General features: G+C 38.7%; 1 protein-coding gene across 6 annotated transcripts in view; it reads left to right on the top strand.

The window, feature by feature from the left end:
* The window catches only part of coro2ba (coronin, actin binding protein, 2Ba), a 79,168-nt gene that overhangs the window by 50,999 nt on the left and 11,435 nt on the right, over nt 1–16,734 (top strand). For 4 of the 6 annotated variants that reach the window (XM_079810501.1, XM_079810500.1, XM_079810505.1 and 1 more), the window contains exon 2: nt 11,762–11,962. In XM_079810501.1, coding sequence (XP_079666627.1) covers nt 11,762–11,962 — 201 coding nt within the window. Of the gene's footprint in view, nt 1–10,226; nt 10,373–11,761; nt 11,963–16,734 lie in introns of those variants that run through there. The other 2 variants (XM_079810504.1, XM_079810502.1) reach the window with 2 other exon arrangements.

The following is a 16,734-nucleotide window of genomic DNA, read 5'->3' as shown; positions in this document are numbered from 1 at the left end:
GTGTGTGTGTGTGTGTGTGTGTGTGTGTGTGTGTCAGTGTCCCTTGATTAGCTGACATGAGACGCATCCACACAGATAGGACACTGACAGACACACACACACACACACACACACACACACACACACACACACACACACACACACACACACACACACACACACACACACACACACACACACACACACACACACACACACCGCAGCATAGCCATACAGTTTAAGTTCACCCACACTATATATTAATAAAAAGGTTTACAGTGCAAATACTGTTGTTGCAAATACTGTGCATAAAATTTGAAAACATTTGCAAAAAACACCACTGTATCATTACATTTTTTTTTTAAACCTTTAAGTAACCATTTTTTAAACATCTATAAACATTACATTTACATAGATAGACGGACCAGATATTCCTAACACTTTGGGAATACTTTAGGGTTACTAGTTGTTTTGTAAACTGTCTATAAACATTATCTGGATGGTTATTGTAAAGTTGCAACCGATGACTATAATACCTTGTTAAATAGTTTAATAAACAGTACCAGTAAAACGTGGGCAGTACCAGTAAAACATGTAAACAGTACCAGTCAAACATGTGGGTTGTCCTGATACTGTACTTCAAAATGTAATAGTGTAAAAATTGCCACAGAATAAAGTAATTGTTCAAGATCTATTGGTAACTCATAAAAATAATGTCATATTTGCATAAACTGTCACTACCGTATATATCCCGACACTAGCACATTAAGATAAGCTATGAAAAAAATCATGTTCCTCTGCCTCTTTCTGGTTAAATAATGTTTATAATAATTGTTAATATAGCATGCTATATTAACTATTCCAGGTTATTTATGCATAGCATAAATAATAGTTAGTATAGCATGCTATGCCACTTTCATCAAAACATATTACAAAGCTATAGCAATCTCATGTCATTCCGTCTGTTCGAAAAAAAAGTTGCACTAACTGTTCGTTACAAGCAGCATTTGCCGTCAGGCAGGTAACGATAGCTAACATAAACATATTTTTGCTAGCCTACCTGCTGCAAACTTACACTTTTTTTGTACAAGACAAGTAGAGCTATTTTATCCAGTGTAATTTATCACATACCACTATCTTGTTTTTTCTTATCCTCCTCTTCCTTTCTCTTTTTTCTTTTCTGGCTTCCTGAAGCATAAAATTCCGCTTCAAATCCGAAGATTTTGTATTTTGCCGCAGCAGAGATCGCGTTGTTGGCTGGCTGCTGTCAGCGACTTCTGAGAGGGGCCCCTTAAGGGGGATCCCGATAACAGTGTCATTGCACTTACTGCATTGACTATCAATGGGGCGCTCACACAGTTTGTCGTTTCATTTTATTCTTAACCTGTCGCTGTCTTGGTGCCCCAGGCCAGCTCGAGGCCCCAAGCAATTGCTTGGTTTGCCTGCCTTGTCGCGACGGGCCTGCACACACACACACACACACACACACACACACACATACACACACACACACACACACACACACACACACAGACAGGACACTGACACACACACACACACACACACACACACACACACACACACACACACACAGGACATTGGCATACAGCGTGTTCTCTTGTGTCTTGTCGCGCTTGGAAGCATTTACATGAATAGGAGCGTGATCATGTAACGCTAAGCAAAAATGGATATAAAAACGGACGCTGCGTTATTTGCGTTAAATATTTTTAATGCGTTAAGCTTCCGTTTCACGTTGACCGAGTTTGGTGGAGATTGAATAAATCGCCTACGAGGAGAACGTAAAAACTCAGAAACTGAATTATACAAATATTCACGTTCAAACAAACTTTCTGTGAAAAAAGACACTTATAAACAGACACTTGTAGAAAATAATGTGAATTTTTTTTTTTTATATAAATTTGAACTATGTCAGTAAATAATGAATTTAAAGACAAATGTGTCAAAAGTGATCTTTGCAAACACAGCACATGACCTTCTGTAAAGCACATGTATAGAAAACACACTCACACTCTGTTTTAAAAAAGAGTTCTGTCTGAATGAGTACATGAAATCACGGCTGTCAGGTGAAAAGAATTGTAACTCAAATGTCATTTAGAAAATTAGTCCTGTAGTGATATAGTGTCATAGTTCATGTCCACATTAACCACTACGTTGTAATATCAGTGTAATACCCATGTCATCATACACATTTGTGTCCTCATGAATCACATTAACAAGCACACATACAGAGAAAGGGAGTTTCAAAAATAATACAACACTGCCACCTTGTGGTGATAGAGGGGAGGGCACACAAACAGTCAAAAACATTATTAAACTTTGACATGTTGCCATGGCAACATTTTTTGAAATATTAGGAATCCATTCATATGTCTCTATCTGTCATGTTTTCACATTATACTGATGAAGTTTGAAGTCAATCGTGTGAAAATAAGATGGGGATTCAAAGCATTTTTGAAAGTGACACACTTCCTGCTGCCAGTTGGTGGCGCTTTAACTTTGACTCACAAAAGTCATATCCATGTGATCGGCCTCTTACAACGAACACACAGCTGAAGTTTCATCCAAATCATTCAATGTTTGCACAAGTTATTACACACTTCCTGTTTACCTTTTCTCGCCATAAATTCGTTGCTTCGCCACGGCCAAACCGTTTGAGTTATCAAAAATCCGCTCGCAATTTAGCATCCTCTGTGTCTTGACTTCATGCTGACCGAGTTTGGCACTGATTGAAACAATGGCCTCGGAGGAGTATATTAAATTCCAGAGCATGTGTTTTCAGAACAACCCATATTAGCTCACTTCCTGTTGGGCTGACACGTAACTTAGAGCACGAAAGTTGTTTGGCCCAATGAGGTCTATATGTGTACCGAGTTTCATACATGTACGTGCAAGTGTGTTTGATATATAGACCAAGTTTTCAGACCCCACTTTAGGGGGCGCTGTCGAGTCCCCCTGCCACGCCCGGGTACCAGCTTCAGCCCGGCTCTGATGGCCGCGCATTCCGATGCCTGTGCGAAGTTTCAAGAGTTTTCGAGCATGTTAAGTGCCCCAAAAGTACCCGAGAAGTCGAAAAAAAAAATAAAAAAAAAAAAAAAAAAAAAAACAAAGAATAATCTGAGGAAGAACAATAGGGCTCTGCGCCCTTTCAGGGCTTGGGCCCTAATAAGAAACAGAGGAAGAACAATAGGGCTCTGCGCCCTTTGGGCTTGGGCCCTAATAATCTGAGGAAGAACAATAGGGCTCTGCGCCCTTTCAGGGCTTGGGCCCTAATAATCTGAGGAAGAACAATAGGGCTCTGCGCCCTTTCAGGGCTTGGGCCCTAATAATAGCACAGAATCAACTTTGTGCAGCTGCCTGCGATTGTGTCAAGGACCAGCCAAATTTCCACATGCATCTCGAAAAGCGGATGTTTTGAAAAGTGCTATGACAAGTTTTTGTACCATCTAGCGGTTTAAAGGAAAATAAAATCAAAGTCGCCTTTTACCCCGGGGTGCCTTTAGCCCCGCTGTACCCTAATCCAATTAAAACCTTAAAAAGGAATCAAATTGAATGTAAAAATGTGCCTTGGCAGAAAATGAATGCTTACATTATAAAAATTATTTGGTGTTGTGGAGTAGTAAACGTTTTACGATTTAAAAAAGAAGGATCTAATATTTCTCTCTCATTCTGTCTCCCCATTCCATAAAACCACCCATCTTCAGTCTTTCAGCTAGTAGTGCTGTGGCCTGACTGCACCCATCCCGTCAGTCTGATCCCCTACAGAGACAAAAAGGGAGGAAACTGGTGGTCTTGTTTCTTGTGTTTTTGAGGAAGTATGTCAGGATACACTAAATACATTTCCCAATGTTCCTAAATCAACATCCTGCTGTTTAGCATCATGGCAAAATAAATAATTTTACCTTAATGTGAGTTGGTGATGTCTATTGAGTGCAATAAAAAGTCTGTGTGCTGTAAAATTATGGCAAGAAACGCTTTTCTCTTGAGTTTTCCTCATGACCATTGTAGTGCGATTCATAAAAAAATAACTCTTCAGAGCCTATTCTTTGCAGTGATGCAAAAGCATACAGTGCAACCAGTCTGATTCCTGAACTAATGTCTCTTATGAGCCAGTTCTTTTAATGAATAGTTCAAATAGTTACCGGTTTAAATCAGTCTGATGAGTGGTTACTTAATCAACATCTTATTGCATTGTTATTTTTAGTAATGTACATATCGAAAGTTGTGAAATCAGTCAAGACAATAATGGAAGACCCGCTACTGACCCCCTTTTGGTAAAACAATGCAAATATATTTTTTTCTCTCTTTTAACAGTTAGGCAAATGTAAAATGTCAGTTGATACTTACAGCTGCATCTGCATTGTCTGGTGATGGAAAAATGCAGCCAAGAGACAGACAATAACAAACAAAGGGCACACCAGTACACAAAACACCCTCCAGTACAGTAGTAATGAGGGTCTCTATCCCATCTCTGATCCGTTTTCCTCCCTCCCCAGAGTTCTGTCTTCACTGAGAATTGAAGAGATTTAAATGCCCTTCAGCTCTGACAAAATCATTCTGTTCTGGAACTTAACTGATACACGTTATTATGTTTTCCTCAAGGTATTGTCAATGCTGAATAACATAAGCTCTAGAGCCCGACCGATATATCGGCGGGCCGATATTATCGGCCGATATTAGGCTTTTTCCAAACTATCGGTATCGGCATTTATGATGGCCGATAAATGAATATTTTTTTAAAAATAAAAAAACCGGACGAAACACCTCTCAAACACATTGAGTGTTGGCGTTTCATAGTTTGTCCACCAGAGGGCGCTCTACAACGTGCCGGCTGGCAACACCACCAGCTGATCCAGCAGAGTCATGCTGAGCTTCAGCGCTCTGAGCGCTGCATTCACAACACAGATCATCCGCGAAATGCATGTAAGTTGGCAACGAGACATACATTGCTTGAATTGAATAACAGTTAAAAGAACATCCCCATCAGTTCTCTTAACTCAAATAACATGACACAATTTGTAACTGCCAAGTCCAGTTTTGCTGTTACATGTAAGCCAAGAGAGCTGGTAATTACGCTAGGTTACAGTTGACTGACTTATTTTACCTCGGACAATGTGACTGAATAAAATGTATTTCTTTAATAGTCTGACAGTTTGACATCATGAGACGTATCATCTCTCCCCTGCCCGTTATTTTGAAAAAGTATACATATTTCTAAATTATAACTTATCATAGACGCTAACCACAAAGCTAGCTAATGCCATGGCTATCAGTGGGAGACCGCTAACATTAATGCGCCTTGGAAATCACAACAAACTTATTCTGCCTAAATAAAGTAATGATTACTGTATTTATAACTAGTATATTTGTAGTTCCAGTCTCTGCATTGTAAATCGTAAGTTAGGCTCGTGAAGAGTGAACGAAAGTGCGTGACTTCGTTCAGACGCCGCATTAACGAGTCAAATAATGGATTACACGAGTCATCATCAGTAACGTTAGTAGATTTTAGAAGGCAGGCAGCAAATGATGATTGAAAATGGTTTGTTGTAGCTTGATGGATAGAATTAAAAGTGCATGTAAAGGGATAAGCAAGTTGACATTGTAATTATAAGGTGGCTCATATTTATACTGTATATAGTTTATGTTTTGCTGTTGTTGTTATTTATCAGAACTTCTAGAACTTAACTGAATTTTTTTTTTCCAGTCTTGCTAAAAGTTATATTTATAAAGCTTACCACATCTATTAATACTGGTAACTTTGATTTTTTGTTTTTGTTAGCCTATTGTGTTTTCGTCCAAACGACTTTAAGTTTCATATCTTAAGTTTGTATTTTTATACATTTTATTTATCAGAACTTTAATATATTTTATGTTCCTCTGTTCTGTTGTAACAATAAAACAAACAAGTTTATTTTTAAACTGCATTATCATATTATTTTAGAGAGGCTGAGGGATCATGAATAACTACAAATAACTGATGTATAAGGGAAATCTGTTTGTGTTTTTTTACGCGTTTCTGTTATTTTATTTTTTTATTTTTTATATATATCGGCTGATATATCGGAATATCGGATTTTTAATTGACCAAATATTTGTATCGGTATCGGCCTTAAAAATCCTTTATCGGTCGGGCTCTAATAAGCTCATAGCTTAGGATGATCACATTACAGTGTGAATGCATGAATATATCTAGTGAAAACACACAATAAACATTGAGGAAATACAATGTTATCATTTGCAACTTGGTGGCCGTATCAGGTAAATCTCATTATATCTGTCTGCACTGAGTAAATGCTACATTTTCTATAGAATGTTTCTCACAGTTCAGGGCTGGCAGACTTGGGACAGATTTGAGGGCAAGATTTATTGCTAAAAGTCTGTGCTAAAACCCCTCTCTAAAGTCACCAGCATTCATTCTGCCTTTACTGTGTGTGAAAGGACAGCATGCAACTTGACCTGGCTCTCTCTCGGCTGTATTTCATTCACAGCTGGAGCCAAAACTGCCAAAACAGGCAGTGAGTCTCTAGGCTAAGAGTTATTTAACTCCCACAGAGACAGAATGGCATCGAAACTCACTCCCCCAAATCAGAAGCGGGAGCTGGAGGTTGGCTAATGCCCAACAAAGACAGGCTCCCTGCATGGTGAGGGGCTGAAAGCAGTCTAACTAACAACCAACTATGGCCCTCTGGAGGCCTTTCATCTATTTGTGTGCCCCATTTTAAAGACAGAAGAAGCTTGCTTCCTGTCTTGGAAGCTGTCGGAATATTAGAATGAGTGAGTGATTCATTGCATGAATTATATACAAAGGCAGAATTGGGTTGGGGAGATCTAATATTTGGATGCTGTAATGGAGTGATGAATGGGATGGATATGATTAGCCATGCATTTTGGCTTGCTGTGTCATCAGTACAGCATGTGTAAAGATCTTTTATCTTTAATCTTAACGTTTATGTACAGATCTGCAATAGCTAAATGGTAGAAAGATGCATTCATGGGAATAAATAAAATCAAAAACATAGCAGCAGAAGAAACTGCAGGCAAGATGTGAAAAAGTCAATAAAGAGTGTGGTCTCTGGATTCTCTCTATCCTGCAGCAAAAAGAGCACGTGTGCACAAGCACACAAACAGTGGAATGGTACACACACATCACACAAATAATTTTCTCTCAACAGTCTGCTTAATTTCCAGTGACACCATCTTAGACAAAATAATACATGCTTCAGTAGTTTTGTGTTGCCAGAGTTTTGACTAATAGTATAAAATCTGGTCTTGATTAAAGCTTGTTCTGGTAAGGAAAAAAGTCTGACTGACAAATACATCGACCAACCACAGCTTGTTTTGTTTTTTATGTGTCGTTTAGGGGCAAGACTGATCTGAAATAGACTAGATTACAGTAATAGCCCAGCAGAGCTGGGTGATGTGGCCAAAATAATTATCACGATAAAACTTTTCATATCAGTCAATATCGATAATTATCACAATAAAGGTCAAGACCAGTATAAAAAAAACACAATTCAAACAAAAAAAATAACATGTACCGATTGTTTCTCAGACATATTTAGAAATTGAAGCTGAACTTTATAGAGTGCATCAAATAAGTACTGTAAATTTAAAAGATTTAATGGCGTTCATTTTTAATTAGCTTTTAATTTAATAAGCTAATTCCAAATCATCAGTTCTCATTCTCCTGGATCTATCTGCAGCCTTTGACACTGTGAATCATCAGATCCTTCTGTCCACCCTCTCATCTATGGGCATCACAGGGATTCTACTCCACTGGTTTGAATCCTATCTCACAGGTAGGTCGTTCAGGGTTGCCTGGAGAGGGGAGGTATCCAAAGCACATCAACTGATTACGGGGGTTCCTCAGGGTTCAGTTCTTGGACCCCTCCTCTTCTCCATATATACAACATCACTGGGACCCATCATACAGGCACATGGTACCTTTGCTATGCTGATGACACACAGCTCTGCCTTTCATTTCAACCAGATGATCCCACAGTAGCTGCATGAATCTCAAGCTGTCTGGCAAATATCTCGGCATGGATGAAAGAACATCACCTGCAGCTCAACCTGGCAAAGACTGAGCTTCTCGTCTTCCCTGCCAATCCGACTCTACAGCACGATTTCACATTCCAGCTAGGTTCATCAACAATTACCCTATCAAGGTCAGTCAGAAATCTTGAAATAATCTTTGAGGACCAACTGACCTTCAAAGACCACATTGCAAAGACAGCTGCAGGTTTGCAGTACACAACATAAGGAAGATCAGGCCTTTCCTAACTGAGCATGCAACACAACCTCTCATCTAAGCCCTGGTCATTTCTAGGCTTGATTACTGCTATGCTCTTCTGGCTGGATTTCCATCATGTGCAATCAAACGTCTACAAATGATTCAGCTCTGCAGAACATCTTGTCTTGAACGAGCCCAAAAGGGCCCACGTCACACCTCTCTTTATCTCTCTGCACTGGCTACCACTTGCTGCTCGCATCAATTTCAAGGTTTTGACGTTTGCATACAAATCTACTACAGGCTCAGCACCCTTCTACTTCCACTCACTTTTACGAGTCTACATCCCTACCAGAAGCCTACGATCAGTTAAGGAGTGACGGCTCATGGTACCATCACAGAGAGGAACAGAACATCTTCAGGCCCTCTCCAGAACATGTTCCTTACTGGTGGAATGATCTCCCAGCCTTCATCCATAATGCAGAATCCCTGACATTCAAAAGACAGCTGAAAACTCGTCTCTTCCGTGAGCACTTAACCTCATCTTAAAAAAAAAAAAATCTATGCTTTCACTTTCCTGTAATCCCTCCCTATTCTAGTTTATGCTACTCTAAGCAATGGCTGAAACTTTGTATTTTGATCACTTCTTAATGGTGAATCGCTTGCTGTATATTCCTAATAGATAAGTCGCTTTGGATATGGATTTGTGTGTGCCGTCTGAGGGTGAGACTAAGCCTTCAGTGCAGGCATACACACACATCCCTTCGCAGCTCTACCTCTAGCCGTACGGCCTATATAGAGATGTTCTTAAAATGAACATTAACTTTCCTTGGGGCTAAACCTCAATATATTCTCTGGACAGTAGTTACATGAATGCCTGCAACCATCAGACAACCCAGACTACAAAATATCTGTTGGGTGTTTTACAGACACATGGTGAACAGAGAGTAGAGCTAAAGGGAAGGCCAAGGAGAGAGTGCTGTTGCAATAAAGTTAAATAAATCTTGTCTGTCTTCATGGAGGTTGTCAAGAGCTAGCCAAATATCCCATTTAATCATTCAAAATAATTAGAGAGAGAAAGACATTTGTTTTTATCATAGACCTGAGAACGCTCTTGACAATGCCCAATGTCTTATTAACATTCTCCTGTTTATTTCTAACAATATCACACAGCATAATTATAATTATTTTAGAAGCTGTAAATCGACCAACCACAGAACAACTTACCAGACTCTCACATCTACTGTATGGCGGGTCAAATTAGGACATCCTACCAAAAACAAAATGAAAAATACATTTACTATGTTTAACATGTAACATAGTAAACATAACATGGTTGGTTAAACACAATGAAAGTGATTACATGGTCAACCTTCTGCCAAACTAGCTGACTTCACAGACCATAACTGCTGAAAAAAATTATTCAAAAGTTTGGGGTCAGTAATATTTTAATAAATTCATATTTTTTATTCAGCAAGGACGCATTAAATAAATGCTGTCTTTTGAACTTTCTATCCATCAGAGAAAATAAACACATGTTTCTTAAATATAGATGTATCTTAAATGTATCCTAAATTTACTGGACATTTGGAGGACTGGACAGTTAGAGGTGAGAAGAAAAGAATAGGAGAAAATAAGAAATATAGTAATATATATATATGGGGAGAGAGTTCATATGCACATACAACAATAATCATCCTCCAGTGGAAATAAGGACACTTCCCCCAGACTTAAGCAGACAGAGTGCAGTTGCATCATATTTATTATATAACTCTCTATATAATGCTGAATTTTAGTTTAAATTAATATGTTTTATAAACTGAATGAAATGGTAAGGAATAGGTCTGTCAATGGCAGTAATAAACCGAAATACATTAATAAGCAAACACTGACATAAAGAGAGGGTGGAGCAACAACTTGTCCCTGTAAGGGTGGCATGTTGGGCTGGGCCTGGTAAGAGGGAGGGAATGAAATTGTGAGGGAGGGATGAAAGGAGGCTGTGGGAGGAAAAAGGGAAAGAGAGAAACAGATGCAAGTAACTCAGGCCGGCAAACTAGATGCACGCAGGAAGCTGGAGAAGATACAGGCTCTTTCTATAGATGACTGCAGAATACAGGGGGTGGTCAACTCAAAACCAGGGGAAAGGTAGGAAATTGGCCTTAATAATTTTGAGTCAGACATTGAGGTGAAAATAAGAATAAATATGATCTATATTATTCTCATATATTGAATAAGCAAATATAGTTTTGGGGATTTATGTACTTGTGTAAAGTACACAGATAGATAGTGGTACGTTTGTGTCTTTTTGAGATGTGTAAGTGAGCGAGTGTGTATACGTGCGCCATTAAATGAATGAATATCATTGTATGCAAATCTCAAAGGCACAGCTCTCTACACCCCAAGGCCTCTCTCTGGTTGATTCGGTTATGGTTAAAAAGGCAGGACAACACGCACAAAAACCGCTGAATGCTTTAGGGCAGCTGTAAACATTCAACAACTGTGGGAGAGCTGAAAATTAGACATGTGTGGATACAAGAAAAAGTAACATGATGAAGAAAGATAGATAGATCTCAGATAGATGCAATTTCTTGATTCACTGCTAACAGAATACGATTAGCCAAAAATTTTAGGCATGCTAATTCCCAATCAGTCAACATATAAATGTTACAAATAAACTAAAGACTATAAAGGTTATGCATGAGCTCAATACAGAACACAGATATTCACAATGAAGCCTTTAGTCATGAGTGATGTCAATCTCACAAAAAGATTCAGATCAGACACTGGTGATTTAACACTTCCTCTCCTCCTTCTGGCTATTATCTGTTCCAATCACAGCTCATTTTAGTTTCAATGGCACAGTCTCATTCATTAGAGCCTAAATTGTTGCTTACACATTCCTTCAGGCTAAACTACAAACGGTTCTGAGTGAAATTTTACAAGCATCCACCAACCGCTTCCTGTTTGAGTGGCAGAGTCTTCTAAAGAGTTTCATATTGAAAAATGGAGCCAAGTCAGCACTAGAGGGTTCAATATTCATATTACTCTTATCTGTAGTTAATTTATCATATCATGGTGTCATTGGACATATATATGTGTTGTTATATATTTATTAACAAAATCATGAGTTTCCCTTATAGGCCTAAGTGATGTTTGCCTGGGTAATGGTTGGGTTCTGGATGTTGGTTTGCATTTAGTCTTGTTTACTTTGTGTCATTTGGTTCATTCATTCCTGCTGGTCTATTGCAAAAACACAGATTCAAGTATTCCCCTATATCATGCCAAAAAACATGGTTTTAACTTAAACGGTCAGACCTCTTTTATTATTTACATATCACATGTTCATGCAATCCTTACGTAGGCCTATAATGAAGGTAAACAGATTTGGTTGGGTGACGCTCTAATTAGAACCTTTATTTTTAAAAGTGTTGACTTGATAAAGAATAAATATTAAAAGCCTAAAAATGTATTAAATATAAAAAATAAAAAAAAACTGCTGTCACTTCTAAGGTTGTCTTTGCATGTGCTTTGCAGATGTCATGGCGGCCGACCTACCGGAGCTCCAAGTTTCGAAACGTCTATGGCAAAGTGGCCAACCGAGAGCACTGCTTCGAGGGCATCCCGATCACAAAGAACGTCCATGACAACCACTTCTGCGCGGTCAACGCCAAGTTCCTCGCCATAGTAACGGAGAGCTCGGGAGGAGGATCTTTCGTTGTTATCCCGGTCACTCAGGTAACCACAGTCACGCAGCTCGCTCGCGCACTAGTGTTTTCTCTAGAGTCTAGACAGTTGTGGTTGCGCTAAATTAATGACCCAAACAATGTTGGGCTTCAGACTACCACAATCAGCAGCATGAATGATGCTAAACTTTTTAAGAGGCTTATTTTGGCCACATACGTGTAGGCAGTGAGTGTAAAATGGAGGAATTGGCTCGTGTATTTATAAGGGAGTCATTGCATGTATTTTTGTTTTATTTTAATATGTTCTTTGAGTTTCACTTATAATGTAAAACACAAACAGATATTAATGGGCAAAACCCATCATTTGCAGACAACTTATGTCAGTCAGATCCAATGCAGTTTAGCTGTTTCATCTTTCAACAATAATATTGCCTACACTATAAAAAAAAAAAGGTTCTATATGGCACCAAAAATGGTTCTTGGCTCGTAATCATAGGGGAACCTTTTTTAGTGCTATATAGCACCAATTTTGGTGCTTCAGTGGTTCTTCAGCGGTTCTTCAGAGGTTCTTCAGCGGTTCTTCAGAGGTTCTTCACCGGTTCTTTGACTAAGGTGCTATATAGCACCTCTGAGGAACGCTGAAGAACCACTGAAGCACCAAAATTGGTGCTATATAGCACTAAAAAAGGTTCCCCTATGATTACGAGCCTTTTTTTTTAGAGTGTACTGTTTAAACATTCAGGGTGACTGGGACAATTTTTGCCATTGAGATGACTTGGAAACATTTTCCCAATCAACCTGAATTCACCCTATATATATTTAGAACACTTGCTGCTTTCAAGACAGAGCAAACATCTTACCTTTCATACAATAGGCTATATTTATTTAAAAAAAATATTGGCAAATTCAGCTACATGCAGGGCATATTGTTGAAAATGTGCATTTTAGTCATCTGAATTGAAGGTGAACTGTGATTAAAGAGTGCACACTCCTGAACCTTGATGCAAATTTGACTGCAAATATGCATAAAATCTGTCTAAAACAAAGCAATGTGGGGAAGTGCTAATGGGTGCTTTGTACCAATTCACATTTAAATTAATGGGTGCTGAGAACATGAGCAGTGGTTACTGAACAGTGGAAAAACATAGATGAAATCCCTCGCCCTGTTCTTATAAATGCACATGTGGTGCACGCTTAAAGGAACCCACAGGCCTTTCACTCTCTTTCTGCTGAACAATTTAGTTGGTCCTGTTGTAGTGTAGTATAGGTTATATTTATTTTCTTTGCATTACTTAGGTTCCCTTTGCACCACAGGCATTCTATGTGATCGCACCGATAATAAAGGCCTTCTGAAGCAATGTGGTGCATTTGTGTAAGAAAAATATCCATATTTAAAACTTTATAGACTAAAATAACTAGCTTCCGGTGGTTAGCGGTACTTGGCAAGTCGACTTGCGCTAAAAGAGTAACCCCTGACGTGATGTACAGGAGTATTGCAAGCTAAGGGCTGGGCAATAAACTCAAGCCCCTCTTCTCTTATATCGAAATCCTCCTCCATTTCTCTTTAAAAATTCTGGTTTTAGACTTCTAAATCATGACCAGTGTTTTGTTTTGCTCTATCCTCTGCGCTTCTGCGTTCGTCAATACGTATGCGTCAAGAGTTCAAGGGTTACTCTTTTAGCGCAAGTCGACTTGCGTACCGCTGACCGTAGGAAGCTAGTTATTTTAGTCTGTTAAGTTTTAAATATGGATATTTTTCTTACACAAAAGCACGGCTTTGCTTCAGAAAGCCTTTATTAACCCCCCGGAGCCGTGTGGAGCAGTTATATGATGGATAGATGCACTTTTATGGACTTCAAAAATGACACAAGTCCCTGCCATTATAAAGTTTGGAAGAGCCAGGATATTTTCAATATAACTCCGATTTTATTCGTCTGAAAGAAGGATGTCATATACACCTAGGAGGATGACTTAAGGGTGAGTAAGTCATGGTCTAATTTTCATTTTTGGGTGAACTAACCCTTTAAGAGCAAGTTGCAATCTCCCTGCATCACCCTCTGAGCCTGATTCATGACTCCATGGAACCATGAAATCCCTCACCCAGTGGCTTGACAAGCTCTAAATTAAATCTTTCTGTTACCCTGTTTACAGGTGCATAGCCTGACTATAGTGAGCAGAAAGCAGGTGCTATTCCTTTAATCTTTGGCTTTAATGGCTTTTATGGCCTTAAATTGACAAGCACTGGAAGCTGCTGCTCTGGCTGGAGCAGAACAGCTTTATAATGTCTGCTTCATAAGGAAATATAGAAGACAGGGTTTCTGTAGATTAATCATATAGTTCAGCCAAAATGGAATATTCTGTCATCATTAACTCACCCTCTGGTCATTCTGAACCTGTACGACTTTCTTTCTTCTGAATGTTGGTAACCAAACAGTTTTGGTCAACATTGACTTCCATTATATGGACAAAAATATGTTCTACAGAAGGGTGAGTGAATGATGAAAGAATTTTTAGTTTACCTATCATTTTAAGTTATTTTCTTTCTTTTTTTTAAAACCACGTTACTGAATCCTAAAGAGACAAAATGCAAAGTTAGTGAATTTAAATGTGCCTCCAAATTCCACTTTCACAGCAACTGCAAGAATAGCACAGACAGAAAAAATGACATGCACACTATTTATCATTGACATGACAATGAGAATTTTGGCACAGAGCCTCTGATGTCCCATTCTTCTCTCCAGTCATATCCTCTCTTTATTCTGTGTATTCTTCTATTCCTCCTCTTGAGCGCATCCGGTCATGCTAGACTGCCCAGTGGGCCTGCAGACCCATCGGTCATGGTCTCAGCCAACTTGGATAATCTATCAATAGCACTTTTGTGATGAACATTCAGAGTCACCCAGTTAAAGTGTGATGTAGAAGGCCAGCTTTGTGCTCTTAATGGGCTCATTGCACAATGTTTGTGACTCCAACTGGGCTCCCATGCAGGCCTTGAAAAAGAATTCAGTCCCTCGGACTTCTGCATGTGTGTTTCTCTGAACACCACGTGGAGCTCTGTTTTTCCCAGCTTCTTCATCCTCCATCTCCCTTGCGTCTCTTTCTCTCTCTCTGCCTAGCATTGACAGCTCCCTGCAAAGTTTGCATGCATACTGTAATACTGAGAAGTTCTCTGTCACCGTCACTGAAATCTGGCATAGAGATCGTAGAAATCACTGTGAAGCTATTTAATAAGTAATAATAGTTTGACCTCAGTTGCATGATAGGTGTAACCAATATACAAGCTTTAAGATTTTTGCCTTTTAGCTGACTTTTTTTCTTTGCACTTAATGCACTATTGTATTTCTTGTAATGTGTGTTTTTAGCTTGTTAAATTTCTCTAATGCTTTTAATCAAACCGAGGCATTCGTCTGAATTAGTCTATTTAACAGGGACAACTGTCTGATTAAGGATCATCGATTCTCATAATACATCTGAGATCCAGACACATGGGAACAATATTATGGCAGAACATTGGCTTTTCAAATGGAATTCCTCATTTGACAAAGCAGCTTCAGTTGTGGAATGGAAACTGCATTCAGAAACCATGATGAGATGGCCCAGGGAAAGAGAAAAAAAGAGCATGAATAGAAGACTGTGGTATTCGCGATGATGTCATCATTAACTGTTTAACCATTTGGAAATGAAACCGTTCCTTTCCTTGACCTGCTAAGCTGCTGTTGACAGAAACGTCTCTGAATGATAATGTGTGAGGCGGTGCTGTAATGGTTTGGGATGATATCAGAATTCTTAAAATAATGCAGAACTCCTATATAAATGGCTCAAGCAGTCAGGGATACAGTTAAACACACACACACACACACACACACACACACACACAAGAGGGAGTTGGGCCATCTGGCAACACTGATAGGAAACTGCCAACTATTTCAGACTACCTTAACATGCCCAAAAGTGCTTTTAACAAGACCCACACCCATTTTTATAATGCTTCAGTTAACATAAAATAAGCTCAGAAAACTGAAATACCCTTTGTTTAGAATTTTGTTCAAGAACCATGGAAAATGTTGTGCTTGGAAGAAGCAAAATAATTTTGAATGGTCTACTCTAGACTTTAGAAAAGAGTAGCACTGGTCAATCATGTCCATTTTCTGAGGATGTGGTAGTGTAAATCTACTGTAAAACTCCATACTCCTCTTTCTCTCTCTACAACATAATATGAGTTATATATTAGACCACCAATCATCAGTTTGTTTTAAATAATCCATTCATTAGTTAAATACGCTAACATTATATACATGTGCAGGCAAGCTATGTTACATTTATGTTTGTTAAAAATGCTGATGTTGTAGCCTATGTATTTTTTGTTTATACAGATATAAACCTGCGTTTAGAAAAATGTTGTCTCTGCCGCTTCTATTCTAGTACAGGTCTAGCACAGCCAGACTAGTCAGATAGTGAGTCATTACTCATGCGCTATTGTATTTAGTATATTATTTAGAAAGAAAAACCACAAACTGTAGCCCTGAAATGTGCATTCAGGAAGGTGTTTAATGTGGGATCAGGGATTTTTTTACAATAATAATAGCATCATAATCGAACATGAACTTCTATACAGTAGACACGGATAAGAGCAGAAATTATTTTACAGCATACTCTATGGACTGTTCACATAATAGTTATATTGACAACTTGTAACTTCTCTGCTAAGGATGTTAAAATTGTGCCCTATAGGAAACACCATATTTTGATTGAAGATTGTGCTATTAGAGTTATGGCAGTCTAGACTGTAGGCACATCCACTGACATCATAATTAGTGTAATCAC

This window comes from Gobio gobio, assembly GCF_949357685.1.
Source record: "Gobio gobio genome assembly, chromosome: 2".
Lineage (NCBI taxonomy): Eukaryota > Metazoa > Chordata > Actinopteri > Cypriniformes > Gobionidae > Gobio > Gobio gobio.
The sequence above is the reverse complement of the archived record's forward strand: the minus strand, read 5'-3'. Positions and strand labels throughout refer to the sequence as shown.